General features: G+C 39.6%; 1 protein-coding gene across 1 annotated transcript in view; it reads left to right on the forward strand.

The window, feature by feature from the left end:
* Positions 1 to 5,536, forward strand: part of THRA (thyroid hormone receptor alpha) — a 185,617-nt gene extending 180,081 nt beyond the window's left edge. The window contains exons 6-8 of the mRNA XM_015832199.1: positions 1,798 to 1,944; positions 4,138 to 4,396; positions 5,263 to 5,536. Of these exons, the coding sequence (XP_015687685.1) occupies positions 1,798 to 1,944; positions 4,138 to 4,396; positions 5,263 to 5,513 (657 nt within the window). The 3' untranslated portion in view covers positions 5,514 to 5,536. The remainder of the gene's footprint in view (positions 1 to 1,797; positions 1,945 to 4,137; positions 4,397 to 5,262) is intronic.
* The last annotated feature ends 10,955 nt before the right edge of the window (positions 5,537 to 16,491 follow it).

Here is a 16,491-nt window from a genome sequence, read left to right on the forward strand (position 1 = left end):
AATCAAATTCTATCAAAACACTATATATTCTCCTAATATGGGCTCTACTTTGATCTTTAATCTGTTTTATCAAGTTCACATCTTCTAAAGTTAAACCCAATTTTTGGTCTATATGCCATCTCTCAACCAACTGACAATATAAGAACCAGGACTGGAGTACATTATCCTGTCTTAACTCATCCAATGATTTAATTTGCCATTCCATTTATTAATCATTTGAATTTGAATGAATTTCAGACTGGAAATACAGAGTGTAATTTTTAAAATCTCTTTTTCATTCATGCTCATACATAAATTGTCTAGCTAATATATAATTGTCTAGCTAATATATTATTTTATTTCAGTACAGTTGATAAAAACATATGCCCAGCCCTTGAAAAAACAACAATATGCATTTAAAATTATTTGCAGTTTTACTTTTGAAAATGTACAGATCTCTTGCCTCTCCAACTAATGTTAAAAATTATACTAAGCTCAGTCAGAATAAACTTGATGATAATGCCAAGAATTCAACCATTTTTATTAAGATTAGTTACACTGCCATAATTTAGCATAGTGTTTCTCAGCCTTGGCAAACTTTAAGTGTATGATCTTCACTCCCAGAATTCCCAAGTCTTGGATTGGCTGGGGAATTCTGAAAGCTGAAATCTACACATCTTAAAGTTGCTGATTTTAGAAAATACTGATTTAGCAGATTTAGTAGTGCAGAGGTACCTTTGAAGGGTTAATTTGCTTGAGCAAATGGACACAGCTGTGACCTCTCAGCTTTGATCAAGGACAGATGGAATGGAAACCCCTCTATGCCACCCCTCTCTCCTCCCCTATTTCTAAGCAGAGAGGAATTGCTGGCTTGGGGTGCCCTCTGCTGGCCATAACCAATTAATGTCAGGGCAGGTCAGGACATGGAGGTCAAAGAAAGTGAGGCTTGGGGGTGGGGAGAGGAAATAGGCTATCTGACTGAGGGGTTAAGATTGTTCTGTCTGTTCCCTCAGCCTTTATAGTATGCAACAAATCCTTACTGAACATAGGAAGTGGCCCTGAAATTCAGTCTAAAAATGGATTAAGAAGCATTACTGTTTAGTTCACGTGATGAAACTAAACAGGGCCCTATTCTTGAACTGCTTGCATATAAGAAATAAATTCAAAACCAAGAGGTGGGGACTTCTGAACCTGATCAGCACATGGTTTGAGCACAGTCTTCCCAAGTACACTAAATGACTGGGAAATGGAGTGTGGAGAACTTCTCACATTTTCATTGGAAAGCAGTTGAAGGTTCTCCAAGGCTGTATCCCTTTTTCAAAAGCACTCAGATCCAGAACAGCCAAAGGCAGACTGGTGTCATTCTCAAACTAGTGCATTGGAGTAGAACCATGGATTCTGATCTTCCCAGCCTTGAGGGACTGATACTTTTATTTTTAGCAATGTAACTCTTACATTTGCACAGTGTGTTAGCAGAGTAATATTTGCTAAAACTTTAACTTAAAACTAAATAAAAATAGGATAAATTTAAAACAATTTAAAACTAAAACATTTAAATTGCTTCTAATGGTTTTAAAGATTTTTAAATAAAATATGTTCAAATAATAATTAAAATGTTTATTAAAGTATTTAATAGGATAATATTTTGATGCTAATTGTAGAAAGGATATTGTAACATAAAAGAGATCATCTTATAAGAAAGTTGAGACAAGGAAAAGATATTGACAGATAACAGTTATATTTCCAGTGTTAGGTGATAAATTTCTAGTTGTATGGGGTCTCCTGAGTTAGTTTTCTACTTATTTTTCCCACTCGTAGCCTGAAGATATTGGTCAGTCACCAATGGCTTCCATGCCTGATGGGGACAAAGTAGACTTGGAGGCATTCAGTGAGTTTACGAAGATCATCACCCCTGCCATCACCCGTGTGGTGGATTTTGCCAAAAAACTGCCCATGTTTTCAGAGGTAAGCAAAGGATGATGAGCAAAGAGAGAGTGGAGGAATTTGATTATCTGGTTGTGAAGTTTTGAACTTCCATAGAATTTCTCCTTACATTCTTCTTTTATCAAAATTAGAACCATTTTGGCTGATTGTTAGGAAGACATATAAATATGTGGTCCTCAATTTATGACTGGCCGCTTAACGACATTTCAGAGTTTCCTGAAAGCATCGGGAAGCCAAAGCATAATAAATGGCTTTACAACTTAAAATCAGCACTTCGAATAATACCTGGAAACTCACTGGCAGCCAAGGCCGTGCCACAAAATCACTGCTATAGCCTATGCTTGCCTACCACAAACCAAGTGTTCATAGTATTTTACACCTATGGCAGTTCCTGAGTAGCTTTCAAAGGCATCCTCAGCTAAAGCCTAAAGATAGTTCTTCATTAACTACAGTAATTGGGACCAGAATTTCCATCACTAGGCAATGCAGTTCTAAAGCATGACATCTCATGAATGCATTCCTTAGTGACAGCAATCTCAGCATCCTGATTGCTGTTAACTAAATTCTGCCAGTTGTTAGTTGAGGACCCAGGCCAATGCCATGGTTAAGTAAGAGCCTGCCTCCTCTTTAACTCCTCCCTTTTACCTATCTCCCCTCCATCTCTGCCCTTTTTGCCACCTATCTACCCACTGCTGACAGCTACTGCTGTTGTTCAGCCCTGCCCACCACCACCCCACCAACTACACTGTGCACACTATTTACCAGACGGAACCCCTTTCACACTGCCTTTTTTCATCTTAGTGTAGCCGAAACTTCTCTTCACCCCGTCCAGAGCCTCCACTGTGCCTTCCCCAGGGCGTGGTTTTGCAGAAGAATCCCAGGGTATGAGAGAAAGCTCCACCTAGAAAAGTTATTCTTTCTCACTGGTGCAACTGAGGTTTTCTTTAATGTAACAGGCGTCTTTTGTTTAAAAAAAAAAAAGGCCCTGAACAAAGCATGAAATGGAGGCCTTGATTGACACACAAATGGAGAGTGCAAAAAAAAAGAACACTGCAGCCGCTATGGTAGAGGCATATAGTATGGCAGGCATGGGAGCAGGGAACCGCTAGCGTTACCTGGCGGGTAATGCAGGTTGCCAAAGACTAAATGCAGGTAAGACTGAGTTGGCCCAAATTTTGTTCACATGATGTGGGAGGTCTGAATTAATCAGAATTTCAAGGACCAGTTGAAAGTCCCTTCATTCAACATCATCATAAATCTGAACAGCTACTGAGCAAATGGATGATTAATGAGGACTACTGCATTGCAGTAGTTTAGCCTGGAGACGGTAAGGCTGTGGGTTGTACAAGCGGAGAACATCAGGTAAATCTATACCAAATCCTTCCCTTAAGTAATGAAAGTAGTTGGGCCTCATTTATTTTACTTTCAGAAAATAATTTTCTGTTTTCTTCTTCTAATTCTATTTAATTTAGGGAAATTGAGTGGATGGGTTTATACAGCATGCTGAAAGAAAGGCAGGAATCCAGAACATCCTGAACTACCAACATCATTTTACTCTATTTTAATGTGCTGTGAAAACTCAGCACATTATATTATACAGCATTAATGTTAACAGTGTAAAGTATCCTCTTTGATATTTCGTACATGACGGCTTTAGATTGATGAATTAATTATCACAAATTATTTTGTTAGGTCTGCAAAACGTTCAGGGTGGATAAATAAGCCAAAATTGGAAAGCAAGGACTTGGTCATAAATGCAGGAGGGAAGGAACATTGTCTCAGGCCGAAAATTGTAGGAGAATTATCATGCAGTAACTTGTTATTTGTAGATGATCAGAGCATTTCTAACTAGCTGAGGGCAGCAAATTTCAGTGGGCTTCCTGGTGAACAGAGCCAGCTGCTAAAAGAAGAGCATTTCCTGCAAATAAGTGACTTTCAAAAGAAGCATCACATTTCCTACCACTACTAACTTCTGGCTCTTGATTTCCTGCTAATTTGACCCAGAGAATGTATGTTCTTGCTACTTCTGGGCCCCACTATTGACAGCATAATCACTCCTTGTCTCTGTTTATTGCACCAATTTTCTGCCCTGGAAAGCAAAAATACCTTTTTTCTCTGGGAGGTAGAGTAAGGTCTTCTTTTGCTCCAGTGAGACTATCTTAGAAAGCCAAGCACTCCTGGGGCCAAGATAATCATGCTTCTCTCTGTCTTTAGCTGCCTTGTGAGGACCAGATCATCCTTTTGAAGGGCTGTTGCATGGAGATTATGTCACTGCGGGCAGCTGTGCGTTATGACCCTGAAAGCGAAACCCTGACACTCAGTGGTGAAATGGCCGTCAAGCGGGAGCAGCTGAAGAACGGTGGCTTGGGCGTAGTATCAGATGCCATCTTTGATCTGGGAAAATCCCTCTCTGCCTTCAGCCTGGATGACACTGAAGTGGCACTACTCCAGGCTGTGCTGCTCATGTCCTCAGGTATGTGTGGAGGGTGGACTATGCTCTCAGTGTGCACCTTATGTGATTGGCATTATTCAAACATAAGTGAGTCAGACCAAGGCTGCATGTAGCTCAGTATTATCCCTGTCAATTATCAATAGCTTTGCAAGACTTCAGATTAAAATTGTACTTTGTGAGAAAGAAGAACCTGAACTTTTGACTGCTTGTGGGCTAGCATCTTAGCTACAGCCTTTCCCTGAGATCAAGGATGGGCAATGTGCAACTTCAGATTTGTCAAAATGCCTAAGTGAAGTATATTCATTCTCAGTTATATTATGACTGTCAAAAAGCAATTCTATCAAGTGTTGCTTAGTGACAGAGGTGCAGTCCCAATAATGGTCATTAAGTGAGGACATCTGTATTCTTTTTCTGAAGATCATCATAAGATAGCTGTAAGCAGTGGGCAAGGGCCACTTTTAATCTCTAGAGCCTCTTCATACACATAGAGGTTCTGTATGTCTAAAACGCTAGAATAGGAATAGAGAACTTTCATCCTTTGGGTCCAAGGTAACCAGTCAGGCCAGTTCCTACAGACCTTGACAAAGTTCTTATCCTCTCTCATAAAGTCTTTGTCTCTTCCTGCAAGCATATTTGTGGATGCTCTCAATGGAGTCCTTCTTGGGGGCGGGGAGCAGAAAAACTAAGGAGCTGAACTTCAGGTTCTGTGTTTTGCCCATATGGAGGACGCAGAATTAATTCTAATCTGAGCAATGAGAGTTCAGTAGATTTAGTGAGTCAGAAAGGTAACTTGGGATTGGGGCAACTTGGTTGTTTGCAGAGAGACAAATTTACACATGCAGCTTTAGTCTGCCTGACATGTATCCTCTTTTCCATTTATTTTGCAGACCGCAGTGGGCTAATTTGCGTTGATAAGATTGAAAAATGCCAAGAGACCTATCTGCTGGCATTTGAACACTACATCAATTATCGCAAACACAACATTCCCCACTTCTGGCCCAAGCTCCTCATGAAGGTGACCGACCTGCGCATGATTGGGGCTTGCCACGCCAGCCGCTTCCTGCACATGAAGGTGGAATGCCCCACAGAGCTCTTCCCCCCACTCTTCCTCGAGGTCTTTGAGGATCAGGAAGTTTAGGGCGTGAGGAGGGATGGAGGGGGGCAAACAGGGTGGCGTGGGCGAATTGGGGACATGGGGCAATTTGGGGCTGGGGCGATGTCTGGACTTGGGTCACAAGACCCTCACCTCATCACCTCGGACACAACAGATTTTCATTGTTTTGTTCTGTTTTGTTGTTTTCATTTTTTTCTTTTCATTTTTTTTTGTTTTGGTTTTCTAAATATTGCACGTCAGCATCAATGAATCCCCTGGTTAGGGGAAGCAAGGGCATCCTTGGTAGGGGGTGGGCCATGAAAAAAGTCGAAGCTATACAAAATCTGGGTTATGAGGTAGAAATGTGCAGTAGCCAACACATTCTTTGTCTAGGCAGATTTTTTGTTTCTTTAAAAAATAATAATAAGTGGACAATACAATTCCCACCTACCCCCTTGTTATGTCCCCTGTTGTCCAAAGTCATCTTTCCAGGGTGAAATGTCTGTCTTAAACTTTAACATAAAAAAGAGAAAAACAATCCATATATTATTCTCTCCCCCCCCCACTCCAAAATGCTTTGCCTTTCTCTCCTTCTTTAAATAAAAGTTTTCTGCCCTCCCCCCCCAACACTGGAAGCAATTGGCACCTCTTGAGCCCTGATCAAACCTCTCTCGTTTAAACGGACTTGATTACCAATATATATAAATATATATACATATAAATATATATATATATTCTTTTGCACATAACGGTCCCAGGAAACGTCAGAGTGTGTTTGATTGTTTTTTTCTTTAAGAACCTTAGCATTTAGTTATCCTCCCTGGGAGGCTAAAATCAAAAATGCACTTTTTTTTGTAAAAGAAAGAAAGAAATGGAACCGAGAGAGAGGAAAAGAGAAATCCTATTAAATTATTAGGGGCAGGTGGGAGGAGGAAGGTCACAGATGTTTTGGCAAAAAAATAATAAACCTAAAATTGAGGCTGAAGGTCCACGTGTGAAGGACAAATGCACTTTGAGTGAGATGAAAACCCTTCCCCTCAGCTCCTCCCTTAATGGGGGAAACAGGTGAGTGAATAAAAGAAAAGAAAAGAAAGATCTATTTTATATTGCTTCGAATGGCACTGCGGGGCTTGCCTCTTAAGAGGTGCCCGCTTTGCGTTCCAGTGTTGAGAGGTATATTCGTCAGCCTTCCTCCTTGCCGTTGTGCCCTCTTCCCTCCCCAAAGCTTCAGCCAATCTACCTCCATATTCAGCAAGGTGAGTGGATTTGACAGATTCCCACCCACACCTGCTGCCCCCTCCCAGCTGAAAGGCTGCATGCAATGTTCCCACTGGGCTTTGAAACGGCCTTTGCTAATTCTTTGCACACGCTTTCCCACGCCTCGTGGCGGTACACTTCTTTCTGCACTAGTATTCTTGCTGCCCTGCTGCACCCTCCCTTCAATGCCCTTCTCTCTGGGGAAGAAACGAGGAGAGATCCTAACTCTTCAGTGCTCCAAGAGAATCAAAGTTAGGTTTCAATTCTTTCTTATTTTGGCGGGGTGGGTGGGGGGAACGGCACTTAGCAATACAGAAAACACAAAGACAGTGAAATTCAAGGGGACATGGCACACCCTTTCCAACCCAGGATTGTACGGCCTTTCTGTATTAAGAGGTTGTGGGCTCTGCATAATAACTTCTCTTTCTCCTACAGCATTCCATGTCCCCTGCACTTGTACGTTACTGGCCCTTTTGTAATCCCAGTTGTGTCTGTGCACATGGGAAGAAAAGGCAGAGATTTCTGTTAATAAGGCAGAAGCCTGTTAGAAAGGTTTTATCCTGGCCTGATTAAGTCTAATTTTCCCTTTCAGAGGGGCACTAGATGAATGAAATAATACTCAAATGCACTTCCTCGCACAGAAGGAGGGTCATTCTGCCTAACTTGAACTGTCATGGGCAGAGCAATGCCCCAAGTCTCAAGCTGCATGATCTGTATCAGAACTGATCCAGTTGGGAACTTGGAGGCAGGCTACTCACATTTGTAAAACTGAATTGGCCAAGCTGGCAAGAGAAAAACACCTCAAGTTTTCAAATTAGATATTGTTTCCATTTGATTTCAGCTTTTTTCCCCTCATTATTTAGTGTTGTACTTATGTGGTTGTAACTGGTTGTTGGAAAATAGAACCTCTGAAGTTCTGGCCAGCAGTTAGCTTTGTGGGAACATCATTTGGAGAAGGGGAATAGTAAATTGTGGTCGACCAGGCCTAACAGCCTCATTTCAATAGCCACCAGCCCTGCCTTTAATCCTGTATTTTTGCCTCTTGGCTGACGCTTGGGGAAGGTGGAGCAATTGGTATCTAGGGCCATATTTGACATAGAACATCCAGTTACGAATCCCCACTCTAAAGATTTGCCCTTGGAGGAGGTATTTCTAAAGAAAAAACAAAAACAAGATAACAACCACCAGCTTCCCGCTTTCTTCCTGTCTGTTTCACCTTTAATGCAAGCCAGACTGTGATCACCTTAATGCAAGTATTTTGGCACTTAACACTGTTAAATAGATCAGACTTCTCTATCTCTTCTAAATTGCTTTATCTGTGTTAGATCCATTTCTTGTCAACTTAATAGCCAGACCTTTTTCTTTTTCTGCAACTGTAATATGTTATTCCGGAGAGGGGTATATTTTTATTCCCCCCTTCCCTTGTTCTTTCTCTCTTGTCACATGGTTTCCGTTGGAAAAAAACCCTTTACCTCTTACCTCATTCAAGACGCCGTGGGAAATGTTACATGATGGGTTGGGTGCATGTTGGATGTACCATCTGAAGGTTCAGAGGCCGGCGCATGGAGAACTCAGCTCCAATTTAAGCTAATATACAGAATATATATATATATAAAAATATGTATAATTTTTTTTTAATTAAGAAGAAAAATCTTTGTACGGGTCTGTTCACAAAAAAGAAAAGAAAAATCACACAAACAAAAATTTGGGTTGGAAAAACATAATGCTTTTTTGTTTGATTGATTTTTGCTTTATTTTTATCATCTTTAAATGACATGGGGTTAAATGGGGAAGTAATTGCTGGGTTGAATTGGAGGGAGTCTCGGGTCCTAAATGCCAGCAGTCATATTGAATAATATTCAAGGCAATGCCTGTTCCTCAGTCCTCAAATGTGATGTTGAATACAGATCTTAACAGTCTTGTGGGTTTTTTTTTTAAAGCAAGTTTCTAACTTGTATGGCAGCGAAGACAGGTTATGAAGCCTAATAAAATCTTAGAACAGACCTTAAGTGGGATTTCCAGTGGTGTGGAATAACACCTCTGGTGCCGAAACAGAATATATTATGCAAAAGAAGCCCACATTTGCAGTTTTGCTTAATTATTCCATTTTTCTTAGAGCAGCCTTCAGCTTTTCTTGATTTGGGAGTTAAATGTTTGTGTTTAAGCGCAGAGGTTACACAAGCCCAGTTGTATTCCACCAGCTATTTCTCCAAGGAATAAAGCTGGGTCCATTGAAATAATGCATCTGGAGAATGTGCAGATGCAGAAGTTTTGCCTTGAAGGTATGAGCTAATTGTGGATTTCTTTGAGGGAGAAAACTTTTTTGTCCAGTGTAGAGGCTGATGAAACTTGCTTGAAACTATCTCCAAAGCCTCATATCCATGCAATAACAATTTGAAAAGCATCCAAAGATGAGAAACTTTATAGTCTAGTTGGCCAATTTCAAAGACTGGTGTTTTCTCATTCTATTTATGTCATAACATGCTATTTCCTGTATACCTACACCTGCACGTGCACACAGCTTGTTAGAGACTTAGGTTCCTTCATACTTAATCCAGCTTTTCCGAAAAATAAAACATGAAATAGTTAGTTTACTCAAACCACTTAACACTGGCCCTTCTTGCTGCAACCCTTATTGTTTTGCCCTTCTCTAATAATACCCGTCACTTCTAAAATCTGTATCAGTCCCATGAGACAGGCTTGCAAGTCTTTGTTAAATAGTTCCCCTCTTACATTAATTTTCCCTGTGCAATAAAATGAGTTATGTGTGCTTGCGTGTATGAAAGAACATGTGTATTGTGTCTGTTTCTGTGTACGTGAGAGGCAGAAATTAATTAGGCTGAACTCCTAACCGGAAGGAAATCCTACCAAAATCACTGGATTTTCTTCAAAGTGGCCATTCAAATTATTTTTCTAGGCCCTGATCTTATATCTTAAATGTTTGACAGAAAATATACTCTTGAATCAAAGACTCATTCTATGGACATAAGTTGCTGCCTTAAATGGAAGCAAGGCTAGTCTCTGCTTCTCAGTAATCTCTCCTTGGGCGGGAAGCAGTCCCCAAAGCTTCAGGCCGTCTTCCCCTAGCGGTGGGACCTGAGAGCCGAGCAGAAAGGGGCTGGAGAGCAGTGAAGTGAAGTGATCTGACTGCTTGAGTTTCTTGCAATTCAGAATCCTCAACAGAAGGTAGGGCTGCATTTTTCATGAAAATTTCATTTTTTGTTCCCTCATTCAGAGAGTTGAAAGACAGCTTCTGGTAATTGGAGATGCTAGGAACCGAGTGTGGGACCTCTCTGGTGCCATGCAAGTGATCTGCCACAGAGGTTTATATAGCACTTATCTATGGAGGTTTATATAGCACTTATTCACAAGAACAGCCTTTGCTTAGTTCCAGGTTGGAGATTTCGACTGCTATGTCTATTTTTAGTGGTACAATTGAGTAATGTTAGACCAGTGTTTCTCAACCTTGACAATTTTAAGGCATGTGGACTTCAACTCCCAGAATTCCACAGCCAGCATTGCTGGCTGCGGAATTCTGGGAGTTGAAGTCCACATGCCTTAAAATTGTCAAGGTTAAGAAACACTGTGTTAGACCATGGAAACAATTATCTTGAAGGAGTATTTGGTAAGGGAAGCACAGTATTTGAAACAGGAGGAATTGGCTCTGATCTGTAGGTACTTCTGTGCTGTCCTCATTTTGCTACAGGAGCCCAGAGCTCGCTCCTGTGCTGAGATCATCACAATTTAGTAAGTTTTTAAATATTGCCCAGTGTTAGCAAAACCATCCAAAGCAGCCCCCACCTTTTTCTTGATAGACTGTTTTTGTGCAACCATTACTCTTAGCCTACTGCATTATCTTTAGGCTGGCTTCATACATTATGTTAAGATACAATGTGATTTTCCTTAATTTTAGTTTAGTACGAAACTTAGCCATCTTTTTAAACCATAGTTCATGGTTTAGCATATTTTATGAACATAGTTAATTTATTCAGTAAACCATGGTTAAAACATATAATGTGTGAACTCAGCCTTAATCTGCTGCTTTCCCGCTACGCATCACCCATTCTTATTCAGAATTAAATATAGATGCTTCCCTGAAATGCCATAAGGTTCCTTAGCTTTTTTCAGTCCTTTCCTTCCATGATTCTTCCAGTGGAAATACTTCAGGAATTTTTGCAGATGTGAGTAGTAGGAATCATTTTTCTGGCCAGAAAAGAGTTACAACAAACTTCAGTGAGCTGAAACTCACTGAATAAATAAAACAGAGCATTAGGTATCGGTTTGTGACTCCCACTCACTTGTAACTCCTGCATTGTCCTTTGACTTTATGTAGTCTTGTTAAACAGTCTTGTTAAAACAGCAATAGGCTGTACCACGTTTTCAGTCAGGAGCCTTTTTCTACTTAACTATTTTCCAACTGTATTTTAAAAATCCATCTGTTACTATTGCAATAGTATTTCAGCGCCACACCTACCCATAGTCCCTGATTGGGCTGGCATACAACTGCTGTAAAGAAAGGAAAAAAAAGCTCCTTAAGTTTCTATGCATTTCAGGGATTTGGCTTGAAATCAGATCTCTGAGATGTGTATTCTCTAACTGAAATATTGAATAAACTTTGACAAGGGAAAAGACATTCAGAATTATCCATGTAATCAGGAGTTGAACTCAACTCAAGCTATTCTTTATCTTTTTATACTCTTTTTTATCTATTTATTCATTCCAAACTGAAAAGATTTTAATGCATCCCAGATATTATAGAAATGTATCAAAGGGTGCTTACTGACTAACTAATTTTCTATCCTTATTCATATTTCATTCAGGGAGAGGTACAGCTTTCACTAATGTATCTGCACTACACAAAGTGGTTAGTATTCCCAGCCCATTTGTATCCATTTCAGAAATTGAGATGCTTTGCAAGGTATGTAATTTCTAAGCCTCAAGCATGTTTATTAGCATATGCCTTCCATACTGATGATTTTCTGATATGAATGAGCTGCAATTTAGTTGAACATGGTCACATAAACAATGTTTTTACTGAATCAAATGACACATTCAGTAGTTCTTAGGACCATCGAATGTGTGAAACTCTCCTTGGGTCAGTGATGAATGTAGCATCTGAAAGAATTGAGAGTGGCTTGAGGGAGATTTGAGGTCTTTAGATGTGCACACATGCATTAAACACAGTCAATTCAGCTGAAAGGAGTTTGAAACAATGTCAATACAATTAGGTTAGAAATGAATGTAAATATCAAAGAGAGTTGGACTGATCAGATAAAAAAAATTAAAAACCAGCATAAGGGCAGGCTGAAAAAAAACCAGCCATTTGAAATCCTTTTCTTAAAAGATTACTTCTTTTTGCTCACTTAAGATGGAATGCTTGTCCCAAGCTGGCACCTATTACAAAATGGCCAGCATACAAAATATTTCTGCATTTTCCTTTTGAAGCTGTGTATTTGTGGCCATTGTGCTTCTTACATGGCATTTTGAAAATTTCTGGAGTATTCCAGAGTGCTCTGCCCACTTATTTAGGCCAAGAAATCTTGCACAAATAAACATGATGGTTGTCTTTTTCTGAGGATTTTTTAAAAAAAGTTGTTGCTTTCTTCAGCAATCAAATCCTAGCCACTTTGCTAAATGTTCTCCAAAAAAAAATCAGAATAAAATTATTAATTGGCTCAAACATCTGGGTTAATTCTAAAGTTCAGCTTCCATAAATTCCATTAATTGAGTTGAAGCCAATGTATTGTGGAGAAGAACCCGAGTAAATCCTTTTTCAGATCACCTTTTAACTGAAAAAGTTATCTTCAGTCTTAATTTCATACCAGTGTATTCCAGTTGTCTAAATTCACATGGCATCCAAGTGAGGGGCTGTTTGCTTCAAAACAGAGGTGCAGAAAGACAGGGCTCCTGAAGCCAACCATTCTGCAAAACTATTTACAGTGTTTGGAGGGTCTCATATTTCTTCTTATTTTCGGTTAGAATAAGCAATACATAAAAAAATGAAAAGCTGATTTTGACCTAGAATAATGATTTTTAAGATCTTCTTCCCCAACCTGTCTGCCAAAAACTGTTCCAGTGCATTTGGCGTTCTTGCCTAAGGTCAGCCTCTTTATTCTCTTTTCCTTCCCTCCTTTCTCTCCCCACAGATCAAGGTGTTCCAGCTGGACAGTCTCACACTGAAAAACAAACATTATTCTCTAGTGCTAGTTCTTGACTTACTACTCTCCCTCAGCAGCCAGCCTTTCATGTTCTTACCCAAAATCCTGCCATATACTTTTTTTTTAAAAAAAAAAAACCTCTGGAGGCTAATGCCATTTATTTTGGTAACAGAAAAATGAGCTACAGGTAATCCTCATTTACCCTTGGCAATTTGGTTGTTAAATGAAGTAGTTACTAAGTGAAACTGATTGTGCTTACGATCTTATGCCAGTTTCCTTTGCTTTACAGACCTGCAAAGGTCGTAAATGCAAAGATTAGTTGCGTAATTTTTTCATCACTGTCATAACTGAGGCAATTGCTAAACAAGGATTACCTATATACGTACTTCTGCTGCCTGTGAAGGGCTGCAGAAACCTTGGCTCTCTTGCCACTTATAACCCTTCTTGCCAGGCTGAAAAGGTTTGCATAGGTGTAACTAATTTGCAATTTACCCCTTAACCCAGAAGCTCAAAAACAGATCTCAAACAATCCTCCTGTCATTACCTTATTCCAAATCCCATTTTCATTTAGAATTAATACCCTACCTCCTTTTGGGAGGGGAGGGGGTTGAGCTGAGTTTGCCTTGCCCCCTGTACTATATGTACTTTAAGGTGCATCATCATCTTTGGCAGCCCAGGGCCCTAACGGATTTTTTCTTTTTTCTTTAATTTGCGCAGCATAAGAAAAATTGAGTGCCATCCAAAGGCAGGTTGTTCTGCACTTTTTGTAGATTGAGCAAAGGCACAAGCCATGAAACAGTTTAGGCACTGTAGTGCTGCCAGGAGACCCTGCTGAGGGTCACATATATTCGTTATCTCAATGGGTTTGTTATTCTGATCATTGGTGGTGTTCCTACATAAACATCTTCCTGATATATGAGAAAGATACACTCTGGTTTATGGTGACCCCAGATGTGTCCCAAACACCCTATCAGCATTGGCTCGTGTCTAAATGTGCAGGTTTTACTTGTAATACTGTAAATGAGGGATTTGTGAATCTGCAGTGTAAATTACCTCAGATGTATGGGTGTCCAATCTTGTGGTTTTGAGTTAATAGACTTTGTATGTATTTTAATATTCTTAAGAAGTAACAAACATATCTAATACAAATTTGCTTCTCTATGAAAAGAAGGTCCCTATCTCATACACACAACAGTGTCTTTCTGCTTCTATCATGCCAGTTTTGTATTCCTTGTTTATAGGCAGGTTTGTTCTCTCCCATACTAAGAATTCTTGCTGTGCCTGGCTGAATATATCTAAAAGCTAGAAGTACTGAGCCTTGCCTATTCTCTGGGTTCAAACATTTCTGCCAAGCATTTGTGGCAGAGTTGAGGTATATCTTATATGTAGATATATGTGTTTCTGTATGTTTGCAGACATTTTCCTTCTTGCTGTAACCTTACCCCATTTTCTTCATTCTTGTTTGTTTCTGTCTCAAACATGTTTGTAATTTGCCCTCACTTCACCAATGTCTCAGATTCCCCCATCTCATCAGGGCAGCTGAAGTACCATTCGAGGCTCAGTGCTACCCCATCTTGATGTTAGTTTTCTATACTCATCTTTCCAGAAGCCTTAATAATACTGTATAAGTTGCCAGCAAGGACACACTTTCACACAACAATCAAGTGAACAGTCTGTTCAGCATTTGTAATTCTGTAAATATTTTATATATAACCCAACTTGTAAACTAGTTCTGCCTTGAAAAGGTGTAACTGGAACATCTTATGTTTGAAATCTACAAAGCATGTAAAGATGCCCCTGATTATCAGGAAGGAGGGGGCAGGATAATAATTCCTCATTGCCTTATACCAAATAGTGCAGCCTCTATAAAATAGTATTTTGGTACTCTCCTTTATTAATTTCCCACACATACTGAACTTCAAGATGTAAGATTGGCTTTATAGTCCTGAGAAAATAGTCACAAATGATATGACCTTGGATGAAGGAGCCTGAACATATTTATGTGTATATATAATACATGTAGTTGAACTGAAAAGGAACAGCTTCTAAACACTACCTGAAATGAGTGGGACTACTCATTCATTTCACTGAGCTTGTGCAGAACTTCCTGCTTGACTTCATCTAGAGCATATGTATTTGATAAGTATAGTTCTTTCAACTGTGTGCAGATATCCTATGTATACAAAGTGTTAAACCCCATCTGCACTTTGCACACGTTTGCTCTACATACATGCAAAGCCTCCTGCCAAAGTCTCAAATGGAAGGCAGGTGTAGGGAGAGGCAGAAATGTCAGCTATTTTAGTTTATTCGACTTGGCTAATTATTATACTACTTTAGTTGATGTGTTTAATTGTCCCTATGACACTCTGAAAGGTATGAGAGATGGTCTGTCCAATTAGAAACATTTCTGTGATTTCAGCTTAGCACCCAGTGTAGAGCTATGAACCCTTCATTGTTCTTGCCTAGCAGGCTGAAGTGATTTGGCTAAATTATGTATTCCCTTTAATAATTTGAGAAACTAAGCTTTTGGTTTCTTTTTTTAAGATAGAAAGCCAGCCTGAGGTATTTAAAATTAAGAAAATGATTTTTCATCTTTTGAGACCATGAGTCTTTGGATGATGATGATCCGGTTGACATTTCTATAATAGTGGCTTGTTAGATATCATGGTTAGATAGCAATAGTTTGTGAATGAACTAGCACAGATTATCGCTTCAGCTAGAATTTACAATACTAGATTAATTCAAAGTTTCTTTATAGTTTCAATTCATACCTTTGGAGTATGATCAAGTAATAGCATGTTGTAAAACAGCCAACTTCATTTGGTTATATCTTACAAGGAAAAGGCAAGAGCCCCTTTTTCACAGGGATTACTTGATTACTTAAAACATTATAGCCAAAGTAAACCTTTTCAGCCTGGGCAACACCACTTCATCAGCTGGTGGTGGAATGAATGCATTTTGCACCCCCCTTAAGCTAAAATGGCACAGTAGTCCCCGACTTAAGACCACAATTGGGACTGAAGCGTGTCACTAAGTGATGCAGTCATTAAGCGAGTCACACTTGATTTCATGACCTTTTTGCTGCTGTCATTACCTGAATTATTCAACTGTTAAGCAAATCTGACTTCCCCCATTGACTTTGCTTATCGCAAATTAGCTGGGAAGGTCACATGGTGGTTACATGATCCCAGGATGCTGCAACTATCACAAATACATGCTAGTTGCCTAGAACCAAAATTGTGATTACATGAACGCAGAAATGCTGCAGTGATTATAAGATCAAGGACTGTCATGACTCACTTTTTTCAACACCATCATAACTTCAAATGATCATAAGTCAAGGACTACCTGTAAATGTGTTTTTAGGACCTGGATTGTAGTCCTCATTTAAAACTCTTCTCTCCATCACCAGCACATACGTAACACCACCTTGTAAGGGGAGCTGAAATAGCTTTTCCATATGGAGTTTGAATGCAGAAAAGTAGAATTTCCTTTTTCCCTCTTTGTACTAAAGATTTATATATGCAAGACACTCTACACAAGAAAGCTGCTAATGGAGAAAGGAGGCTTCTGACTTTACTCCCATGTGCCCACTTACCTATAGAGGG

This window comes from Protobothrops mucrosquamatus, unplaced genomic scaffold, assembly GCF_001527695.2.
Source record: "Protobothrops mucrosquamatus isolate PMUCROS unplaced genomic scaffold, P.Mucros_1.0 scaffold1, whole genome shotgun sequence".
Classification (NCBI taxonomy): Eukaryota; Metazoa; Chordata; class Lepidosauria; order Squamata; family Viperidae; genus Protobothrops; species Protobothrops mucrosquamatus.